At 38.5% G+C, this 14,745-nt stretch overlaps 1 protein-coding gene across 1 annotated transcript in view; it reads left to right on the plus strand.

Moving 5' to 3' along the window:
- Positions 1–14,745, plus strand: part of LOC107750455 (amyloid beta A4 precursor protein-binding family B member 2-like) — a 45,981-nt gene that overhangs the window by 20,584 nt on the left and 10,652 nt on the right. Inside the window, exons 5-11 of the mRNA XM_016565825.1 lie at positions 685–1,626; positions 10,079–10,296; positions 10,417–10,608; positions 11,625–11,699; positions 11,968–12,021; positions 12,956–13,041; positions 13,143–13,203. Of these exons, the coding sequence (XP_016421311.1) occupies positions 687–1,626; positions 10,079–10,296; positions 10,417–10,608; positions 11,625–11,699; positions 11,968–12,021; positions 12,956–13,041; positions 13,143–13,203 (1,626 nt within the window). The 5' untranslated portion in view covers positions 685–686. The remainder of the gene's footprint in view (positions 1–684; positions 1,627–10,078; positions 10,297–10,416; positions 10,609–11,624; positions 11,700–11,967; positions 12,022–12,955; positions 13,042–13,142; positions 13,204–14,745) is intronic.

The raw sequence follows: 14,745 nt of genomic DNA on the forward strand, positions 1-14,745 counted from the left end.
CTCTTTCCTAGTGCATGTAGTGTCTCTATGAATCACTCTTTGAGCGTTAGCAAAAATCAGCTCATCTTTTAGCATGAACCTGATTTAATTTTCCACCCAATCGCATCATAGTATGCAGCACTGGGTTGTAAATCAGCTATAATCGCATTCAATTCCGCCAGATTAAGTTGATTTAAAATGTGGTAATTCGGTTTGGTAGCACAGAAGCAGCACAGTCTGCAGAGCAGCTTGAGTAAAGACAAATAAGCTTTTCATGAACGTCATTGCAGATTCTGTCCTAGTGCCGATCTATCTGCAGTTTTATCATCTTTTTATGTTCCTTCACATTTAATAAATTAAATTATGGGTGAGCCACATGTTGATGTTGATTCACATTACTTAAATTGGTTTCTTTGACCCCTTTTACACGTCCTGACCAACCGCGACAAGCCACCTACTCATCTGTCAATCAAAATCTGGAAAAAAGCAAGGGCTTTAAACTTTGATAAAAATGCAGCTTTAGTTCGGTAAATAGAGGTGCTCAACCAAAAATGACTGAGTTCAGCTTAGATTAAAAACTAAGAAATATATTGGAAATATTTGTTCAATTTTTGAACTTTTTACATTTTTGCACTTCTCTCTGATGTGGAATGCACTGTTTTTATGTGTGATTTTTGACTGCTTTTTCCCTTTTCCTCACTTTAGCCATGATGTCAGTCTGCGTGCCCTCACCACGTAACTCATCCCCCTCTGTGGATGTAGCTAATTGCAACGGACCCTCTTCAACTCCGCCCACATCCCTCAGCCTGCATTCCTCACACAATCAACTGCTTAGTGGTGATGTCATCAAACAGGGCCAGGCCACGCCCCCGAAGTGCCGGAAGAAATATGCACTCACGAGCATTCAGAGTGCGATGGGACTCTCCGAAGGTGTGACGCCACCGTCGTCATCTTCAGCGACTACTAAACTGGCCAAAAATGGTGTGAATCAGTTACGTAAAGCTGCGGAGCGACAGGATCACAACAAGAACACTACCGAAGAAGACGAAGATGGAAACACAGCTGGCGAATCAGAGCTCAGCATCGACGATGAGTTGAGGAATGTTGAAGAATTCAGCCTCGACAGAGAGTCTAACGCTGACGACGTTCACAGTGACTTTGACCAGAACAACGAGCTTGTTGACGAGGAAGTAAATGAGTTAATTGATGATGACGCTAATGAGGAGGATCGCGCGGAGAATTGTGACGACCTGCTCATTCTGTCCGAGAAAACGGAGATTGTTTCAGACAGGAAGTCGCCCGAGCATATTAAGACCAAGAGTTACCTGGAGTCATGCCTGGATGACCTGTCATACAAACTGTCTGACACGCAGGATGAGAATGTCACTAAGCCTTTGCTGGAGAAAGAGAAGAATCCCTGTTCCTCGTCTCCAAGGAAACCGCACAGCCCTGAGGACACGCCCCTCCTGTCTATCGGCTCTTCATCTTCCTCTTCCTCACCGGAGACGAAAAAAGACAGACCACGGACGGGAGCCAAGACAGACCGTGCACTAAACCGCATCCAGAACCTTCCACACAGTGACGAGGAGTCCAGCTGGACCACGTTGTCACAGGACAGTGCATCCCTGGGCTCACCAGAAGAGAGCGGTCAGTAGTACACATTTGAAGCCTTACGATGTGTATGTGTGTAGCTTGCAGGTCTGCTCAGTGTGGTTTCGTGTGTGTGCTTTGGCCCTGTGTAGTGGATATGGTGCGCTCATGTGGTATGTGTGGTTTTCAGTTTGCCTGAAGTGCTTTGGCAGAAAGGTGTTTGTGTGTTTAGACTTTTCATTTCACTGAAGTGTGATCTAGGTAAACGCAGCACAGTGTGTGTCTGGTTTGAGGCTGTGGAGGAAAGCTTATCAAAAGCGTGTTTACTACTGTGTTTATTTATGTGTACCTTTTTTTTTGTGTAAAAATTGTTAACTGAAAATGTTTTTGAAGCAGTATAATTCAAAAATTCAAATTTTGTCATCATTTATTCTCTCTGATGTTATTCCAAATCCTGTAAGATGTGAACCACAAAATAAGAAGTCGTACAGAATGTCCATGCTGCTCTTTTCCATATAATGAAAGTGGACAGTGACCAGGAGCTATAAAGCTCAAAAAAGTACAAAAAAAGATTTGTAACGTCTGAGAGTTTGAGAGTTGCAGTGAGTGATTTTCAGTGATTAATGACTTAAAGGCTTAGGCTACGTCCACACGAAGCCAGAGCTTTCCCTATCTGATCTTTTTTTTCACCTCGTCTCTAGAAATATCTGCGTCCACACGAAACCGTCACAAAACGATGTAGTATACATGCCAGACCAGCATGTGGCGCTGTAATTCTGCCACAGAGATACACTAAAAACGGAGAAGAAGACTTGGACTATGTGCATAAACCTTGCGTGCGGTATACAAACGAACATGGAACAATACATTTATTAATCTGTGTTAATGTTAGTTAATAAAAAGACAATCGTTCAGTGTTTGTTCATGTTTTTGTTGCTGTTACGTGACGTAGCGGTGTCTGACTAGGGGCGAGACGTGGGCTGATGACGTCATCGTTTCAGAAAATATACGGATTCGCTGTCCACATGAAAACGCAAGGGCGGCGTTTTCAGATTTATCCACTCTGGATAAATTTATCCAAATCCAAATTTATAGATTTATCCACTCTTTCACTCTCCCAAAACGCCGGATCCGTCTGGACGAAACGCCTATACGATACAAAATTTATGCGTATACAGCTAAACGCGTCTCCGTGTGGACGGGGCCTCAGTTCACTCATTTACTAACCCTCATGTTGTTCCAAATACATAAAACACAAACTGTAAGACCCTCCACTGAAAGTCCATGCAACCAAAATTTCGAAGCATCAAAAAGTTCATAAAGACATCGTAAAAACAATCCATATGCATAGAATGGTTTAATCCATAAAAGTTTATATAACAGTTTTAATTTGACATATAAACATTGATCAACTCAAATACATAGAGCACATCAAAGATGAGAAGCAGAAGCTCAAACATTCTTACTTGATGAAGATATTAAAAGTCTTTTGGGTTTGGAATGACATGAGGGTGAGTAAATGATGACAGAATTTTCATTTGTTGGGTGAACTAACCCTTTAAATGTATCTGTTCCTCACACAAATTTATTGCAAGACTAGGGCTGCGTCCAAAATCGAATACTCTCTTCTTTTGAATAAGTATGAATGAGGCCACGAGCGCACTTTGTAATCTCAGTGGAAGTAGTACAACATCAAGGTACTTTCCCCTGTTTTGTGATTACTTTGAATTTGGACATACTACACTTTTCACATACAGTTTTCGCCTACTGTATAGTAAGGAAGTAGCCATATTTGAATGCTGGGTGGGACTATAGCTCACAATTCATATGAACTATTTGTATGGTGCTTTTTGTCTTTTTTGAAGTTTGACAGGCACTGGTTACTGGTAAGTGTCTGATTTCAGTTGGATTAAAACATAATGAAATTTTTTTTTGACTAAATGGACTGACAGACCTAGATAATGCAACTGTAGCTTTGTGTCATCCAACATGTTAATCGCAAGTTAATTGCACTACAGGTGGCAGGGGTGTAGCGTGACGTATTTTATCTGTAAAATATTAAATTACACATTGTCATGTATGCTTAGACAGACAGAAGAAGACTGCAATTTGACTATGCAGCTATTGTTATTATAATTGTGCATCGAAATGTGCTTAGTGTCTACTTTTACTGTATAAAAGGAAAAGGAAAAGAGCAGCATCAACATTCATCAAAATATCTCCTTTTGTGTTCTACAGAAGAAAAATTACACAGGTTTGGAATGACATGAGAGTGTGTAAATAGTTTTTATTTTGGGGTGAATAGTCACTTTTGGTACATGCAACCCAAGTTTATAACAAGGATAAATGGTGCTGAATGTCTCCTCAGTCACTCAGACTGTCACTCAAACCATTCTACCATTGACACACTGTCTGTCAAAATCTCTCTCATTGTAGACAGGAAAACCTCACAGGTGTGTGGCAGGTCTGTTCGGCCAGCATGGTGGGTAATGGACAGCTGCGACCTGGTTTTACACCCAGATGTTAGCTGGCATCACCGCAGCAGACTGTTATGTGCACTAATTCTTGCACATCCATCCCTCTCCCACGGTTTCTGTATCTTGTCATACCAAGGTCACGTGACCACACGTCGGGTGACACTGCAGGAAAAATGATCTCAGGGTTGCCGGGGTGATGATCGTTGGGCGAGGGAGGTATGTTTGCGTGGCCGTGTGACCAATCAGGTGTCCCGGATGGACAGGAAGCTGATATCTCTCTTCCTGCAAGATTTGGATAAAAAATAAACAGCAAATAAACAGAGTCTGTTGCTCTCGCATGCTCACCCACCCCGTCTCTCCCTCTCCCTTTCTCCATCAGTCGCTCGCCCCCTCTGTCTCTCTCCAGCTCTACCTCTGCTTTCCTCTCTCTTCTCATGACATCCTCTCTGCTTGCGGCTGCTCAGTCATGATGCTGGGTAAAGACTACATGTTGGCCATTGTTATAGTGAATTACGAGGGTAGGTACTGCGCGTCGGTGTGTCTGTGTGGCTGTGAGTCAGTGCTGCGCATGTAGCTACGCGTCTCTGTTGCGTGTGCATGCTCATAAATGCAGGCGGAGAAGAGAGATTAGGAAGGAGAGAGGATGCAGTGAAGGGTGTCACGAGCTGTGTGCTGAATACTGAAGTTTGTGCATATGTTCATGGCACTTCGGTTCGCGTGTGTGCGTGAATTTTTCAGCTGTCCTCCCCTCCCCCTCTGCCCGCCACATGCTTTATAGACTGCAGAAAGAGAAAGACGTTATCAAAAGTGGGTCGAATGTTAGATCTAGCGTGGAAAACTAGGCTGAGGATAGTTACTACATGCTAGCACGCTGTCTACCTGTGCGTTAAAAAATGAACAATGTTATTTTTGCTAAAAAATCGACACAGTTATTAAACATAAACCTGATTGTTGTCTCTATTTCTTCATACTCTATTTCTGTATGAAGGTTTCATTGTCTCGGAGAACTGCGATGAGGTTTTCAGGTAGCTGTAATGACCCACTTATATATCAGGGACTACAAGTCCCATAATGCACCTCAGCATAATACCCAGTATTTAAAGTCCGCATGAACTGGAAGTTGCTGCCGACTTTATTTCAGCGTAGTGACGTACTTCCAACTGAAACGGAATATTGAATATAGGGCGGGGTTTTATTTTAGTGCTCCTCCTCTCTGTCTCTAACTCATAAGTGTGGTTAAGGATATTTTTCCCAAGCTGTCAAACTGACGCCATCAGAGAAGGACTGCCATTCTAGAGCGGAAGCAATTGTTCAGAATTTGATTAAAGATTACCAAGACAAACAATTTTTTTTTTCAGTGGATTAACTTGCACAGATTAATTGTTCACCTCAAGACTAACAATGTGCACTAAGTAAATAAAGTCAATTTTGATTTCATGAGGACTTTAAAAATAAACTACGTCTCCTGTACTGCAGTGCTTCATCGAGAGAATTTGGGTAGAGGAGATATCTCTAATAAGCACTTGTGTTCACTTAGCATGCTGGGAGATTTGATTAGTGTACATGACTAGTGCTGGCTAATTGCTGTTTCACTTAGTTAGTCAGTTCTGTTGGCTAATTATTAAGTCTCACTAAAGTGAGTTGTGCCTTGAAGCAACAGTAAGGCTACTCAACTCGTGCTTTCTGCCTGAACAAGTTACTCACACTGTTGTTATAGTTAGCTAAAAATAAATTCATAAAAACATTTCTGTCATGACAACTCTTAGAGGGATTGGCATGGTAATGTACATGACAATGTTAATGTATTTGGTCTTGGCGGAATAGATCTGCTACACTGCTGCTGCGGCAGAGCAAGTACCGAGACTTGCTACTGCCAATACAACAAGCATGTAAGAAATATTGCTGCTGCAAATATAACATACATGAAATAACCATGTGAACCGCATGTATGCATTAATTGATAAGGTGGAAAAGCAGCATTGATTTGGTGTCAGAGTTGCGGATCTGAAGTTGTCATTAGGTCAGATTGAGTTAGACCTATCAGACTGCGCCATCTAGAGTTTCATGCCGGAACTCTGTATTTGTTACTTTAAAGAAAATGAATATTAACTGAAATAAAATATAAAAAAGCTAAACTTTTTAAATTTCAGCTAGTTGCCAAGGTTCATTTAGTTGAACTAAAATAACAAACTAAAACTGTTTAATAAAACTATATAATAAAACTATAAAGGCATTTTAAAAAAATGAAAAAAAACACACACAGTTACTAAAACGGAAATGGGGAAAAACACATTAAAAGTATTAATAAAGACTAGTATCTCAATTAAAAAAAACACTTGTTACTTGCTCATATAATTTGGTGATTTTAAAGAAATTTTCATTTTACACGTTTTTATTTGTTTTATATACCTTGTAAATGAAAACTGTTGTCAATAGTGTAGCGATTTATGAAGCACCGCTCACATAAGTCACTTTCAAACCAATGCGTCAATGCGACGAATTTGCGTGATCAACTTGATCCTGAAATCTACATGTGGATTCCTACTGAAATGACTGGATTTCGCCTGCAAAAATTCGATGAATAACAGTAAATCTGACTGCACCCTTGGTGATTAAACAGCATAATTTGAAAGTTTTTCACTTGAATCCTTTTACCGTGTTTTATCCAGACAGGTTTCCAGCCACAAGTTACTTTTATATTGACACTGAAAGTGAATTTCCAGCCAATATTTGTGCTATGTGGAGCAGGATTTTAGACCAATGAGATTTCATTGTGGGTGGGGCTACACAGAGTGATTCCCAGACATACTCCAACCACAATGTTTGCTCTGTCCTTTGACCTTTGTGACCTTCAACAAGTCAACAAATGAGGAACAACTGTCTTGGTACCTAGTATTACACTTAACACTTTCCGGCATTGTTTTTAATAACTTTTTGAATCTAATAGTTCCTTGGCTTCCGTGACATGATGGGATACAAAGTATGGCTGTATACTTAAGAATCTTAGCAGATGCAATACTGAGTATTCAGACATCCGTCTCATTTGACATACAGCTTATTGCATACTGTGTAGTTGGGGATATAAAGAGAATGAGTAGGAAAGTCTATAAACCAACAGTATATTAACTTAGAATATGGAAGAGATTTTATCATTTGTGTCCCAGCTAGTTATTACACGGTGTCAGTTAATTTTTTCTTCAGTTGTTAGTTATTCATTTTGTGGAGTGTCATGTAGATTGACACAAGGTCTTTTGAGAATCTCTTTAGAGTTTTTTTAAACACGTATTACTGTGTGTATATGTGTGGTTTTCCTCACCCAGATTGCATTATGTGAATAATGCTCTTACTAACATCTGAAACATGAAACAAACATTCCCAGCTGCTGAGTGAGGACAGACAGAACAGTAGCGAGTTCACATGAGAGAGACAGAGATTTTACAGTATGATAGTCTTCCAGTTTAAAAAAAAAAACACCTATTTAATGTATTACAGGGCACTCATATCTCACAGAAACACTCCTTGAAGTGTTTGAAGTGACTCCTTATCTAGACTTCAGCAGTTTTAATGATTTGGTTGCCGCTTGAAATGTCCATATGTTGGGAGACTGGCTGGGCAAATGTAGCAATGTTTCAACTTCAATGTGGCTCATCTGATCAGAATTTAGAGCCAAAACGATCTATATAATATTAGATTTATAGACTTATCACTACCGCTCACATGCTCTGGTCTGGAATGCTATGAACTAGGGCTGTCACAATATCAGATTTTAACTATATAATTATTGTGGCCAAAAGAATTCACAATAACAATACTATCTATATAAATATTGAGGAAAAAATAATGCTATCAGTCAAATTCATCTTTAACTTTATTTTATGTTTTCTCTTTCTGGCCAAAATATCACATTCAAAATATGAGTGTAAGGAGACAGAGAAAGAGTTTGTAACCATGACTGTACAAAAGCGTACAAAAAGTACTTACTGTTGATCGATACTTCCTAAAGACTGAGGTGTCTATAGGCTGCGTTCACACTGCAGGCAAATGTGGCCCATATCCGATTTTATTTGCTCACATGTGTCTCGGATCTGTTTTTCTTATGACAGTGTGAACAGTACAAACCCCATGGAATTTGATGTTTTCAATTCCGATTTGTGCCACTTCCATATGTGGTACTAAGGCTACGTTCACACTGGGAGCTTTAATGCTTTAATGCTTTAAAACTTTAATTTTCAATTCTGATTTTTGCTCAGATCCGATTTACCCCCAGATCGCGTTAGTGGGATCGCTTTAACCCACGGAGTTGAAAAACAACCCCCGCAAGTTGTTTTTAGATGAAAAAGTAGCCACATTTCACAGGAAAACTTTGGACTTGGCAACACTTGCGCAGCGCATTGTCATACGGAGGACATAAAGTAAGCGATTATGCGTTTATTTATAGTGTGATCTGCTGCAAAAGCCATCGAAATTATGCGCAGGCAATATGAAAAATAAAGACAAGGATGTGACAGAAGAGAGCATTGAAACTTTTATGATACGAGCCCTCATGTTTTGCTTGTATATAGAGTTGTCACTGCAATACTTATGAGTTCTGACACATCACTGTACTTCCACTGACTACCTTTTGCAACTGTCTTGATTTGGGTGTGTAAAATCTTTGAAGTGACTCCCATGAGCGCAGAATCGTGACGAAGGTTGATCTAGAGTGACGTAAAAGTCACATGAATTCTGATATGGCTGTTCACACTGCGGTCGCATTACAAAACATCTGACCTGTATCGGATTTAGTACCACATATGGAAGTGGCACAAATCGGAATTGAAAAGATCAGATTTCATGTGGTTTGTGCTGTTCACACTGTCATGAGAAAAACAGATCTGAGTCACATGTGAGCAAAAAAAATCACATTTGCCTGCAGTGTGAACGTAGCCTAAATCTCTAAATCTGATACAGGTCAGATGTTTTGCAATGCGACTGCAGTCTGAACAGTCATATCACAATTCATGTGACTTTTACGTCACTCTAGATCAGGGGTGTCAAACTCAAATCCTGGAGGGCCGGAGCCCTGCACAGTTTAGATTCAACCCTAATTAAACACACCTGATCCAACTAATCAAGGCCTTCAGGCTTATTTGAAAACTACATGGTAGGGCTAGTATAGCTAAAAAATGTATCAACGATATAATGTTTCATATCGTTCGGTATCGATAATTATTGACCAGTACCAATATATGTACGCCGTCATTTTTGCTCATAAAGATAAAGAGTAATACATAATTCGAAACTGTAAAAGGTCTACTTTTGTATACACTTACAATATCAGCAAAACATTGTGCTTTTGTAAAATAAAGAATATAAACATATAAAGAAAATAAACAGGATGTGCTTTCTGCCGTCTCGGTCTTTGTGAACTGGAGCGTGTCACAAAAATGAACCGAAACTGAGTGTATAGGCTACTATGTGAGAAATAGATATAAAGAACAAATTCAAATCAAAAACAAAAACTCTGATGATTATGTAATCCGTATGAAAGCTGCATTTCTCTCTGAAGCCCCGTCCACTGTACTCAGATGGCAAGTGAGCATCGTCAACTTCATCTGCAGCCGACACTGAGTCAGAAAACACTAGTTTATTAATAAATAATTAAAATGTCTCCTCGATATTTCCGACACATTCATTGTCATTACTTTTGACGGTGCTTTGCTGCAAGCTTTATGCGTGAGCTTGAGAGCGGAATAGGCTATATATTTATATATATTTAAGTAATTAAATTAATATAAACATGCGATTAGTCAACTAGAAAAATATTTAGTCGGGGGCAGCCCTAGTTGTTAAACTATACATCAACACTCTTGGAACGCTGTTCAGATTCAGGTTAGAGTACCAGAATTGTTGTATGCTGATACATACCGTGTTTTAAAATTACTCATGCCGTCATACAAGGTTTTGGTCATAACACCCACTCATAGGAGTCTTGGATATCTTAGTTGATGGGTGTGTGGACCACGCCTGACCTTGTGTATTTGTGTTTCCAGATATCTGGGGGGAGCAGTCATTTCAGACAGACCCTGATTTGCCTCCAGGATGGAAGATGATGACAGACATGGCTGGCATTTATTACTGGCACATTCCTACGGGCACCACGCAGTGGGAGAGACCCGCCCCATGCCATCCGGTGCCAACTGGACCCAGCCATGCCAGCCGCAAACACTCCCTGGGCTCCCTGTCACCCTCGCCCACTCCAGATCACGAGGTAACCCTTTGAAACCATGTGGTTACGCTAACTGGACATGGTACTCAACTAAAACAAATCAACAGTTGATTTATCCACATTGACCAATCATTTGCTCGGTACCTCTTTGTTGTCCTCTAGTCGATGTCTCACGCCCACGTGTTTTTCGAAGCATCGAGTCGTTCAGGCAGCACCACTTCTGACAGCTCGTCTGACCCCGCCCCCATCCCGTCTTCTTCATGTCTGGAACCAGCCCCTATCCTGTCCTCAAACTCTTCCTCATCCTCTGACGGCAATGTTCCTTCCTGTGGATTCGTCAACAGCTGCTACTTTGTAAGTCTTTTCATCAATGTCTCATCTTACAGTACGGACAATACTTTATGGTCACATCCTGCCATTCTCTGGGTGTATAGCTTTCACAATGAGTACAATTTGGTTGTGGAGAATAAAGTGGATAAGACACAAACTTATAGTTCATAAAAGCATGAAAATCCAGGGTAACGCCATTACAGATGTGACAGTATTTCAGTTGCCATGAATTAAACAGAGATGGTCAAATGCTTTATATAGTTAAAGGTTGCTATGACTGTATTTGGGAAATTAATGTTCGCCCACCAGTAACAGTGACTGGTGAATGGTGAAATTTATCAGCCATTTAGATTTTTTTATCAGCTATTTTTTCAAATCAGATGTATGAAAGACCTTACTAGATGAATGAAACTGAATGAACATGCATATCAGTAAAGAGTCTAGAGTCTTTTAAATTGCTCCTGGCCTTAACATTGGGCTTGAATCTCTTTTTGGTCCTTTGAGTCTTAGTGTGCTTTACAGTTTTGCTGTTTGCTGCAGCATGAAACGAAGCAAGGTTGACAGCACTTCACACGGTTTTGTTTGTTTTAAAATGGCAATGTGCTACTGAATAACTGAACAAAAGAAGACATGCATCTTGCCAGATTTAGTTTTGTCTGTTCTTTTCAGTTGACTTCTTAAATCAAAACTAAATCTTAACTAGGTTAGTAACATGACTTATTTGATTTTTTTTGTGTCCACAAAAAAAAGAAACTAATCAATTGAGAAGAATTTTATTTTTTTGTCACTTGCAATCAATTGGAATATCCATAATAATATATATAATAATAATATTTACAGTCACTTTGATCAATTTAATGCATCCTTGCTGAATAAAAGTAATAGTTTCTTTTCAAAAAATCTTACTGACACCAAATTTTTGAACTGTAGTATAAATTGTATTGACAAATATAAATATATTGTGATATTTAGTTAGAAGTTGGTTACACATAATAAAGCTAAAACTATGTATCTATTTGTGTGTGTGTGTGTGTGTATAGCCTCGGTCCTCATCCCTACAGATAATGTCAGGGAAGGATAGACACTCTGAGGCACGCCATCGGGAAGAGGACAAGGTAACAGTAATGCTTGTTTACTCTCAGAATGTAGTGGAAAAACAGTTGTGCTTTCCTCTGATTCTTGCAACATAGAGTGAGATATCAACATCCATACTGCATCTAATAAAATCCCAACCATACACCCAACAGATACTGTACACACACACACACACATACACACACATGCTTATCGAGTGATCTAACAACCCTGTCTTGTCTCTCTCCACCCTCCCACCCTTGACCCCTCAACCTGGTCCTCCCTGTTTGTGTGTAAATAATGGTGAAGAAACAGCCATGGAGTGATTTTGCAGTGGGAAAGATTGATAGTGAGATCTGGAAGGTTAGTATCTCAGGCAGTTTTTTTATTGAACTGCAGAGCCAAATACACAGTAGAATGTCTCAGGCAACCACTGTCAACACTTGGTTATGTTCGTCACAGGGTTCAAAATGTATTTTTTGCCCATTGGCTGGCCCATATTTTGCAGATGTATTTTGCATTATTTTTAATAAAAATTCTGTGAAAAGTTGGTCTACCTGATGTTCTACTGGAGTAGTTGTGTTCTGAGATCCAGTACTGCTTCATACCTTCCTCACCTTTTGACCTTTAACCTTTCTACTGAGCATGGCTTTTGTGTTTTTTTGTCTGTCTGTACTGCAAAAATCATTTATCCAACTAAATTAATTTTTCTAACCTATATGCCAAATTTAAATTTTTTCTTGATTTAAGCATAAACCTCACTAAATTTAGTAAGTATTATGCTTAAAAAAAATCTATTGCCAAGGGGGTGAGAAAAAAAATTACTGAAAACTAGTCTTAATATATTATGCAATTTTTGCTTGTCATGGAAATTTATCTTGTTTTAAGTATATTTGGATATACACAACAAACCTTGCAGATGAGAATAAAGCATTGATAAATCAAATGCTTACACTATTTATTTATTAATTTATGCATTTAGATATTTTAATGCTGATTAAGAAAATGATTTTTGCAGCAGGAAAGCTCCTGTTCACTCTTCATTTCTTCTCATTGTCTTAATCCATTATTTTTGTAAAATGTGCAGGGTTCAAACTGTGTCTGTTTTAAAACTGGTTAATCATTTTCATTTCAATTAGTTTAATCACTCATCGCTGGAACTGTGCTTTCCTGTTTTGTTTGGCGTGATCTGCACATACACACAGGTCTTTGCACTTAACCCACTGGCTCCATGCTGTACATTTGTGGGTTTGCTATATGCTTGTGTTTAAGCACGTCTGCTTTATCTCTGCTTCAGGATCTACAGGCGGCCACAGTAAACCCTGACCCTAGTCTGAAAGAGTTCGAAGGCGCAACTCTCCGCTACGCCTCCCTCAAGCTACGGTGTGTGAAAGAGAATAAATAATAAATAAATACACCTAAATGAGAGAGAGAATAAATAAAATGTATATATCTCTTCTGACTGTGTGTGCATCTGTGTTTAGAAACCCTGCTCCTGTGGAAGAGGAAGATTCCAGCAGCATTAACAGTGACCCTGAAGCCAAGGTGAGAGTACATGAGTTTGTGCAGCTATTCAAAGATAACAGCTCTACAGAGAACTTATTATAGTCTTGAAGGCAGGATCCAAATTCATACTCGCCAAGCTCTAAAGCAATATGCTGTATAATGGAGTTGCACACTAATTGGCTAGTGTTTGTTTAGGAATTGCAACATTATATGGTTTAAGTCAGATTATAAGAATGATAGTCAAGGTCTTGTTGTAAGAGACAAAAATGAATCATATCAAAGACATATAAGCGTCTACTAAATAAAAGGTTGTTGCGACTGCTGTATCATGTAACACCTCTTACCTCAATGGAAACAGCAAATAATTCCATTCTCATATGGACAAAATATATATATATTTTTTGTTATTTTTTGCATTGAAATAATGCAAAATAGGCCGTTCAGTTTACCTGCCATTAGCAGATGTGAGAAAAGTATACATTTTGGGTCCTGTTAAAGAGTAAATAATGATTTTAACAAAATTTCTAATCTTGATCACCATAACATTATCATGTCCCCTAGTTCTGTGAGATTTTTTTTTTTTTTTTAAAGCATGACACATATATGGTTTTAACATGTACCAGGATTGACACAAACTATTTCAAACATAGTTTATTGCTGGAATTTAGTGGTGCAGTCAGGAGTTCCATCCTCCAATGTAATTCTAGATATACAGTGCCATCTTCTGGCTGCTCAAAGAAATGCATATGCACGACATGCTTGGAGATGTGGGTAAAGATGAAGATGGAAAAACAAATTTGTAGTTATTATTTCTGATGTATTTATCTAAGAGTGAGATATGTCCTTAATGCAGAGGAACCCTGATGTTAACATAAAACACTAAACAACACCCTCATAAATACATAGTCAAATGCATTTGTGCCACAAAACACAAAATGTGAAACAAATCAATACAAATCAGTTAATCCTTCAAATATTTGATTATGCAATGTGTCACATACACTACCATTTAAAAGTGTGAGGCCTGCAGATTTTTAAATGTTTTTGACATCTCTTATGCTCACCAAAAATTGCCTTTATTTGATCAAAAATACAATGAAACAGTAATATTGTGAAATATTGTTTGTGACCATTTAAAATACTTTTTTTCTATTTTAATATATTTTTTAAAAGATTAATTATTTCTGTGCTAGCAAAGCTGAATTTTCAGTATCATTACTCCAGTCTTTAGTGTCTCATGATCCTTTAGAAACATTGCTGATTTGCTGCTCAAGAAACATTTCTTATCATTCAATCAATGTTGAAATTTTTTTGTGGAAACCATGTTACATAAATGAATTTTTTTCATTATATGTTAAATGGAAAGTTTAAAGAACAGCATTTATTTGAAATAAAAATAATTTTGTGACATTATAAATGTCTTACTGTCACTTTTGGATTTAATATGCCCTTTCAGAATAAAAGTATTAATTTCTTTACAGTACATGCTTAATACAATACAGCATTATTGGTTTTTGGCTGAAAGAGAAAAAGGTCAAAGATATGAGCCAAAAATAAATGCCTAAATTGAAAATGTGACTT

The sequence above is a fragment of the Sinocyclocheilus rhinocerous genome, unplaced genomic scaffold (assembly GCF_001515625.1).
Source record: "Sinocyclocheilus rhinocerous isolate Xijiao unplaced genomic scaffold, SAMN03320098_v1.1 scaffold1, whole genome shotgun sequence".
In the NCBI taxonomy this organism is placed as follows: Eukaryota; Metazoa; Chordata; class Actinopteri; order Cypriniformes; family Cyprinidae; genus Sinocyclocheilus; species Sinocyclocheilus rhinocerous.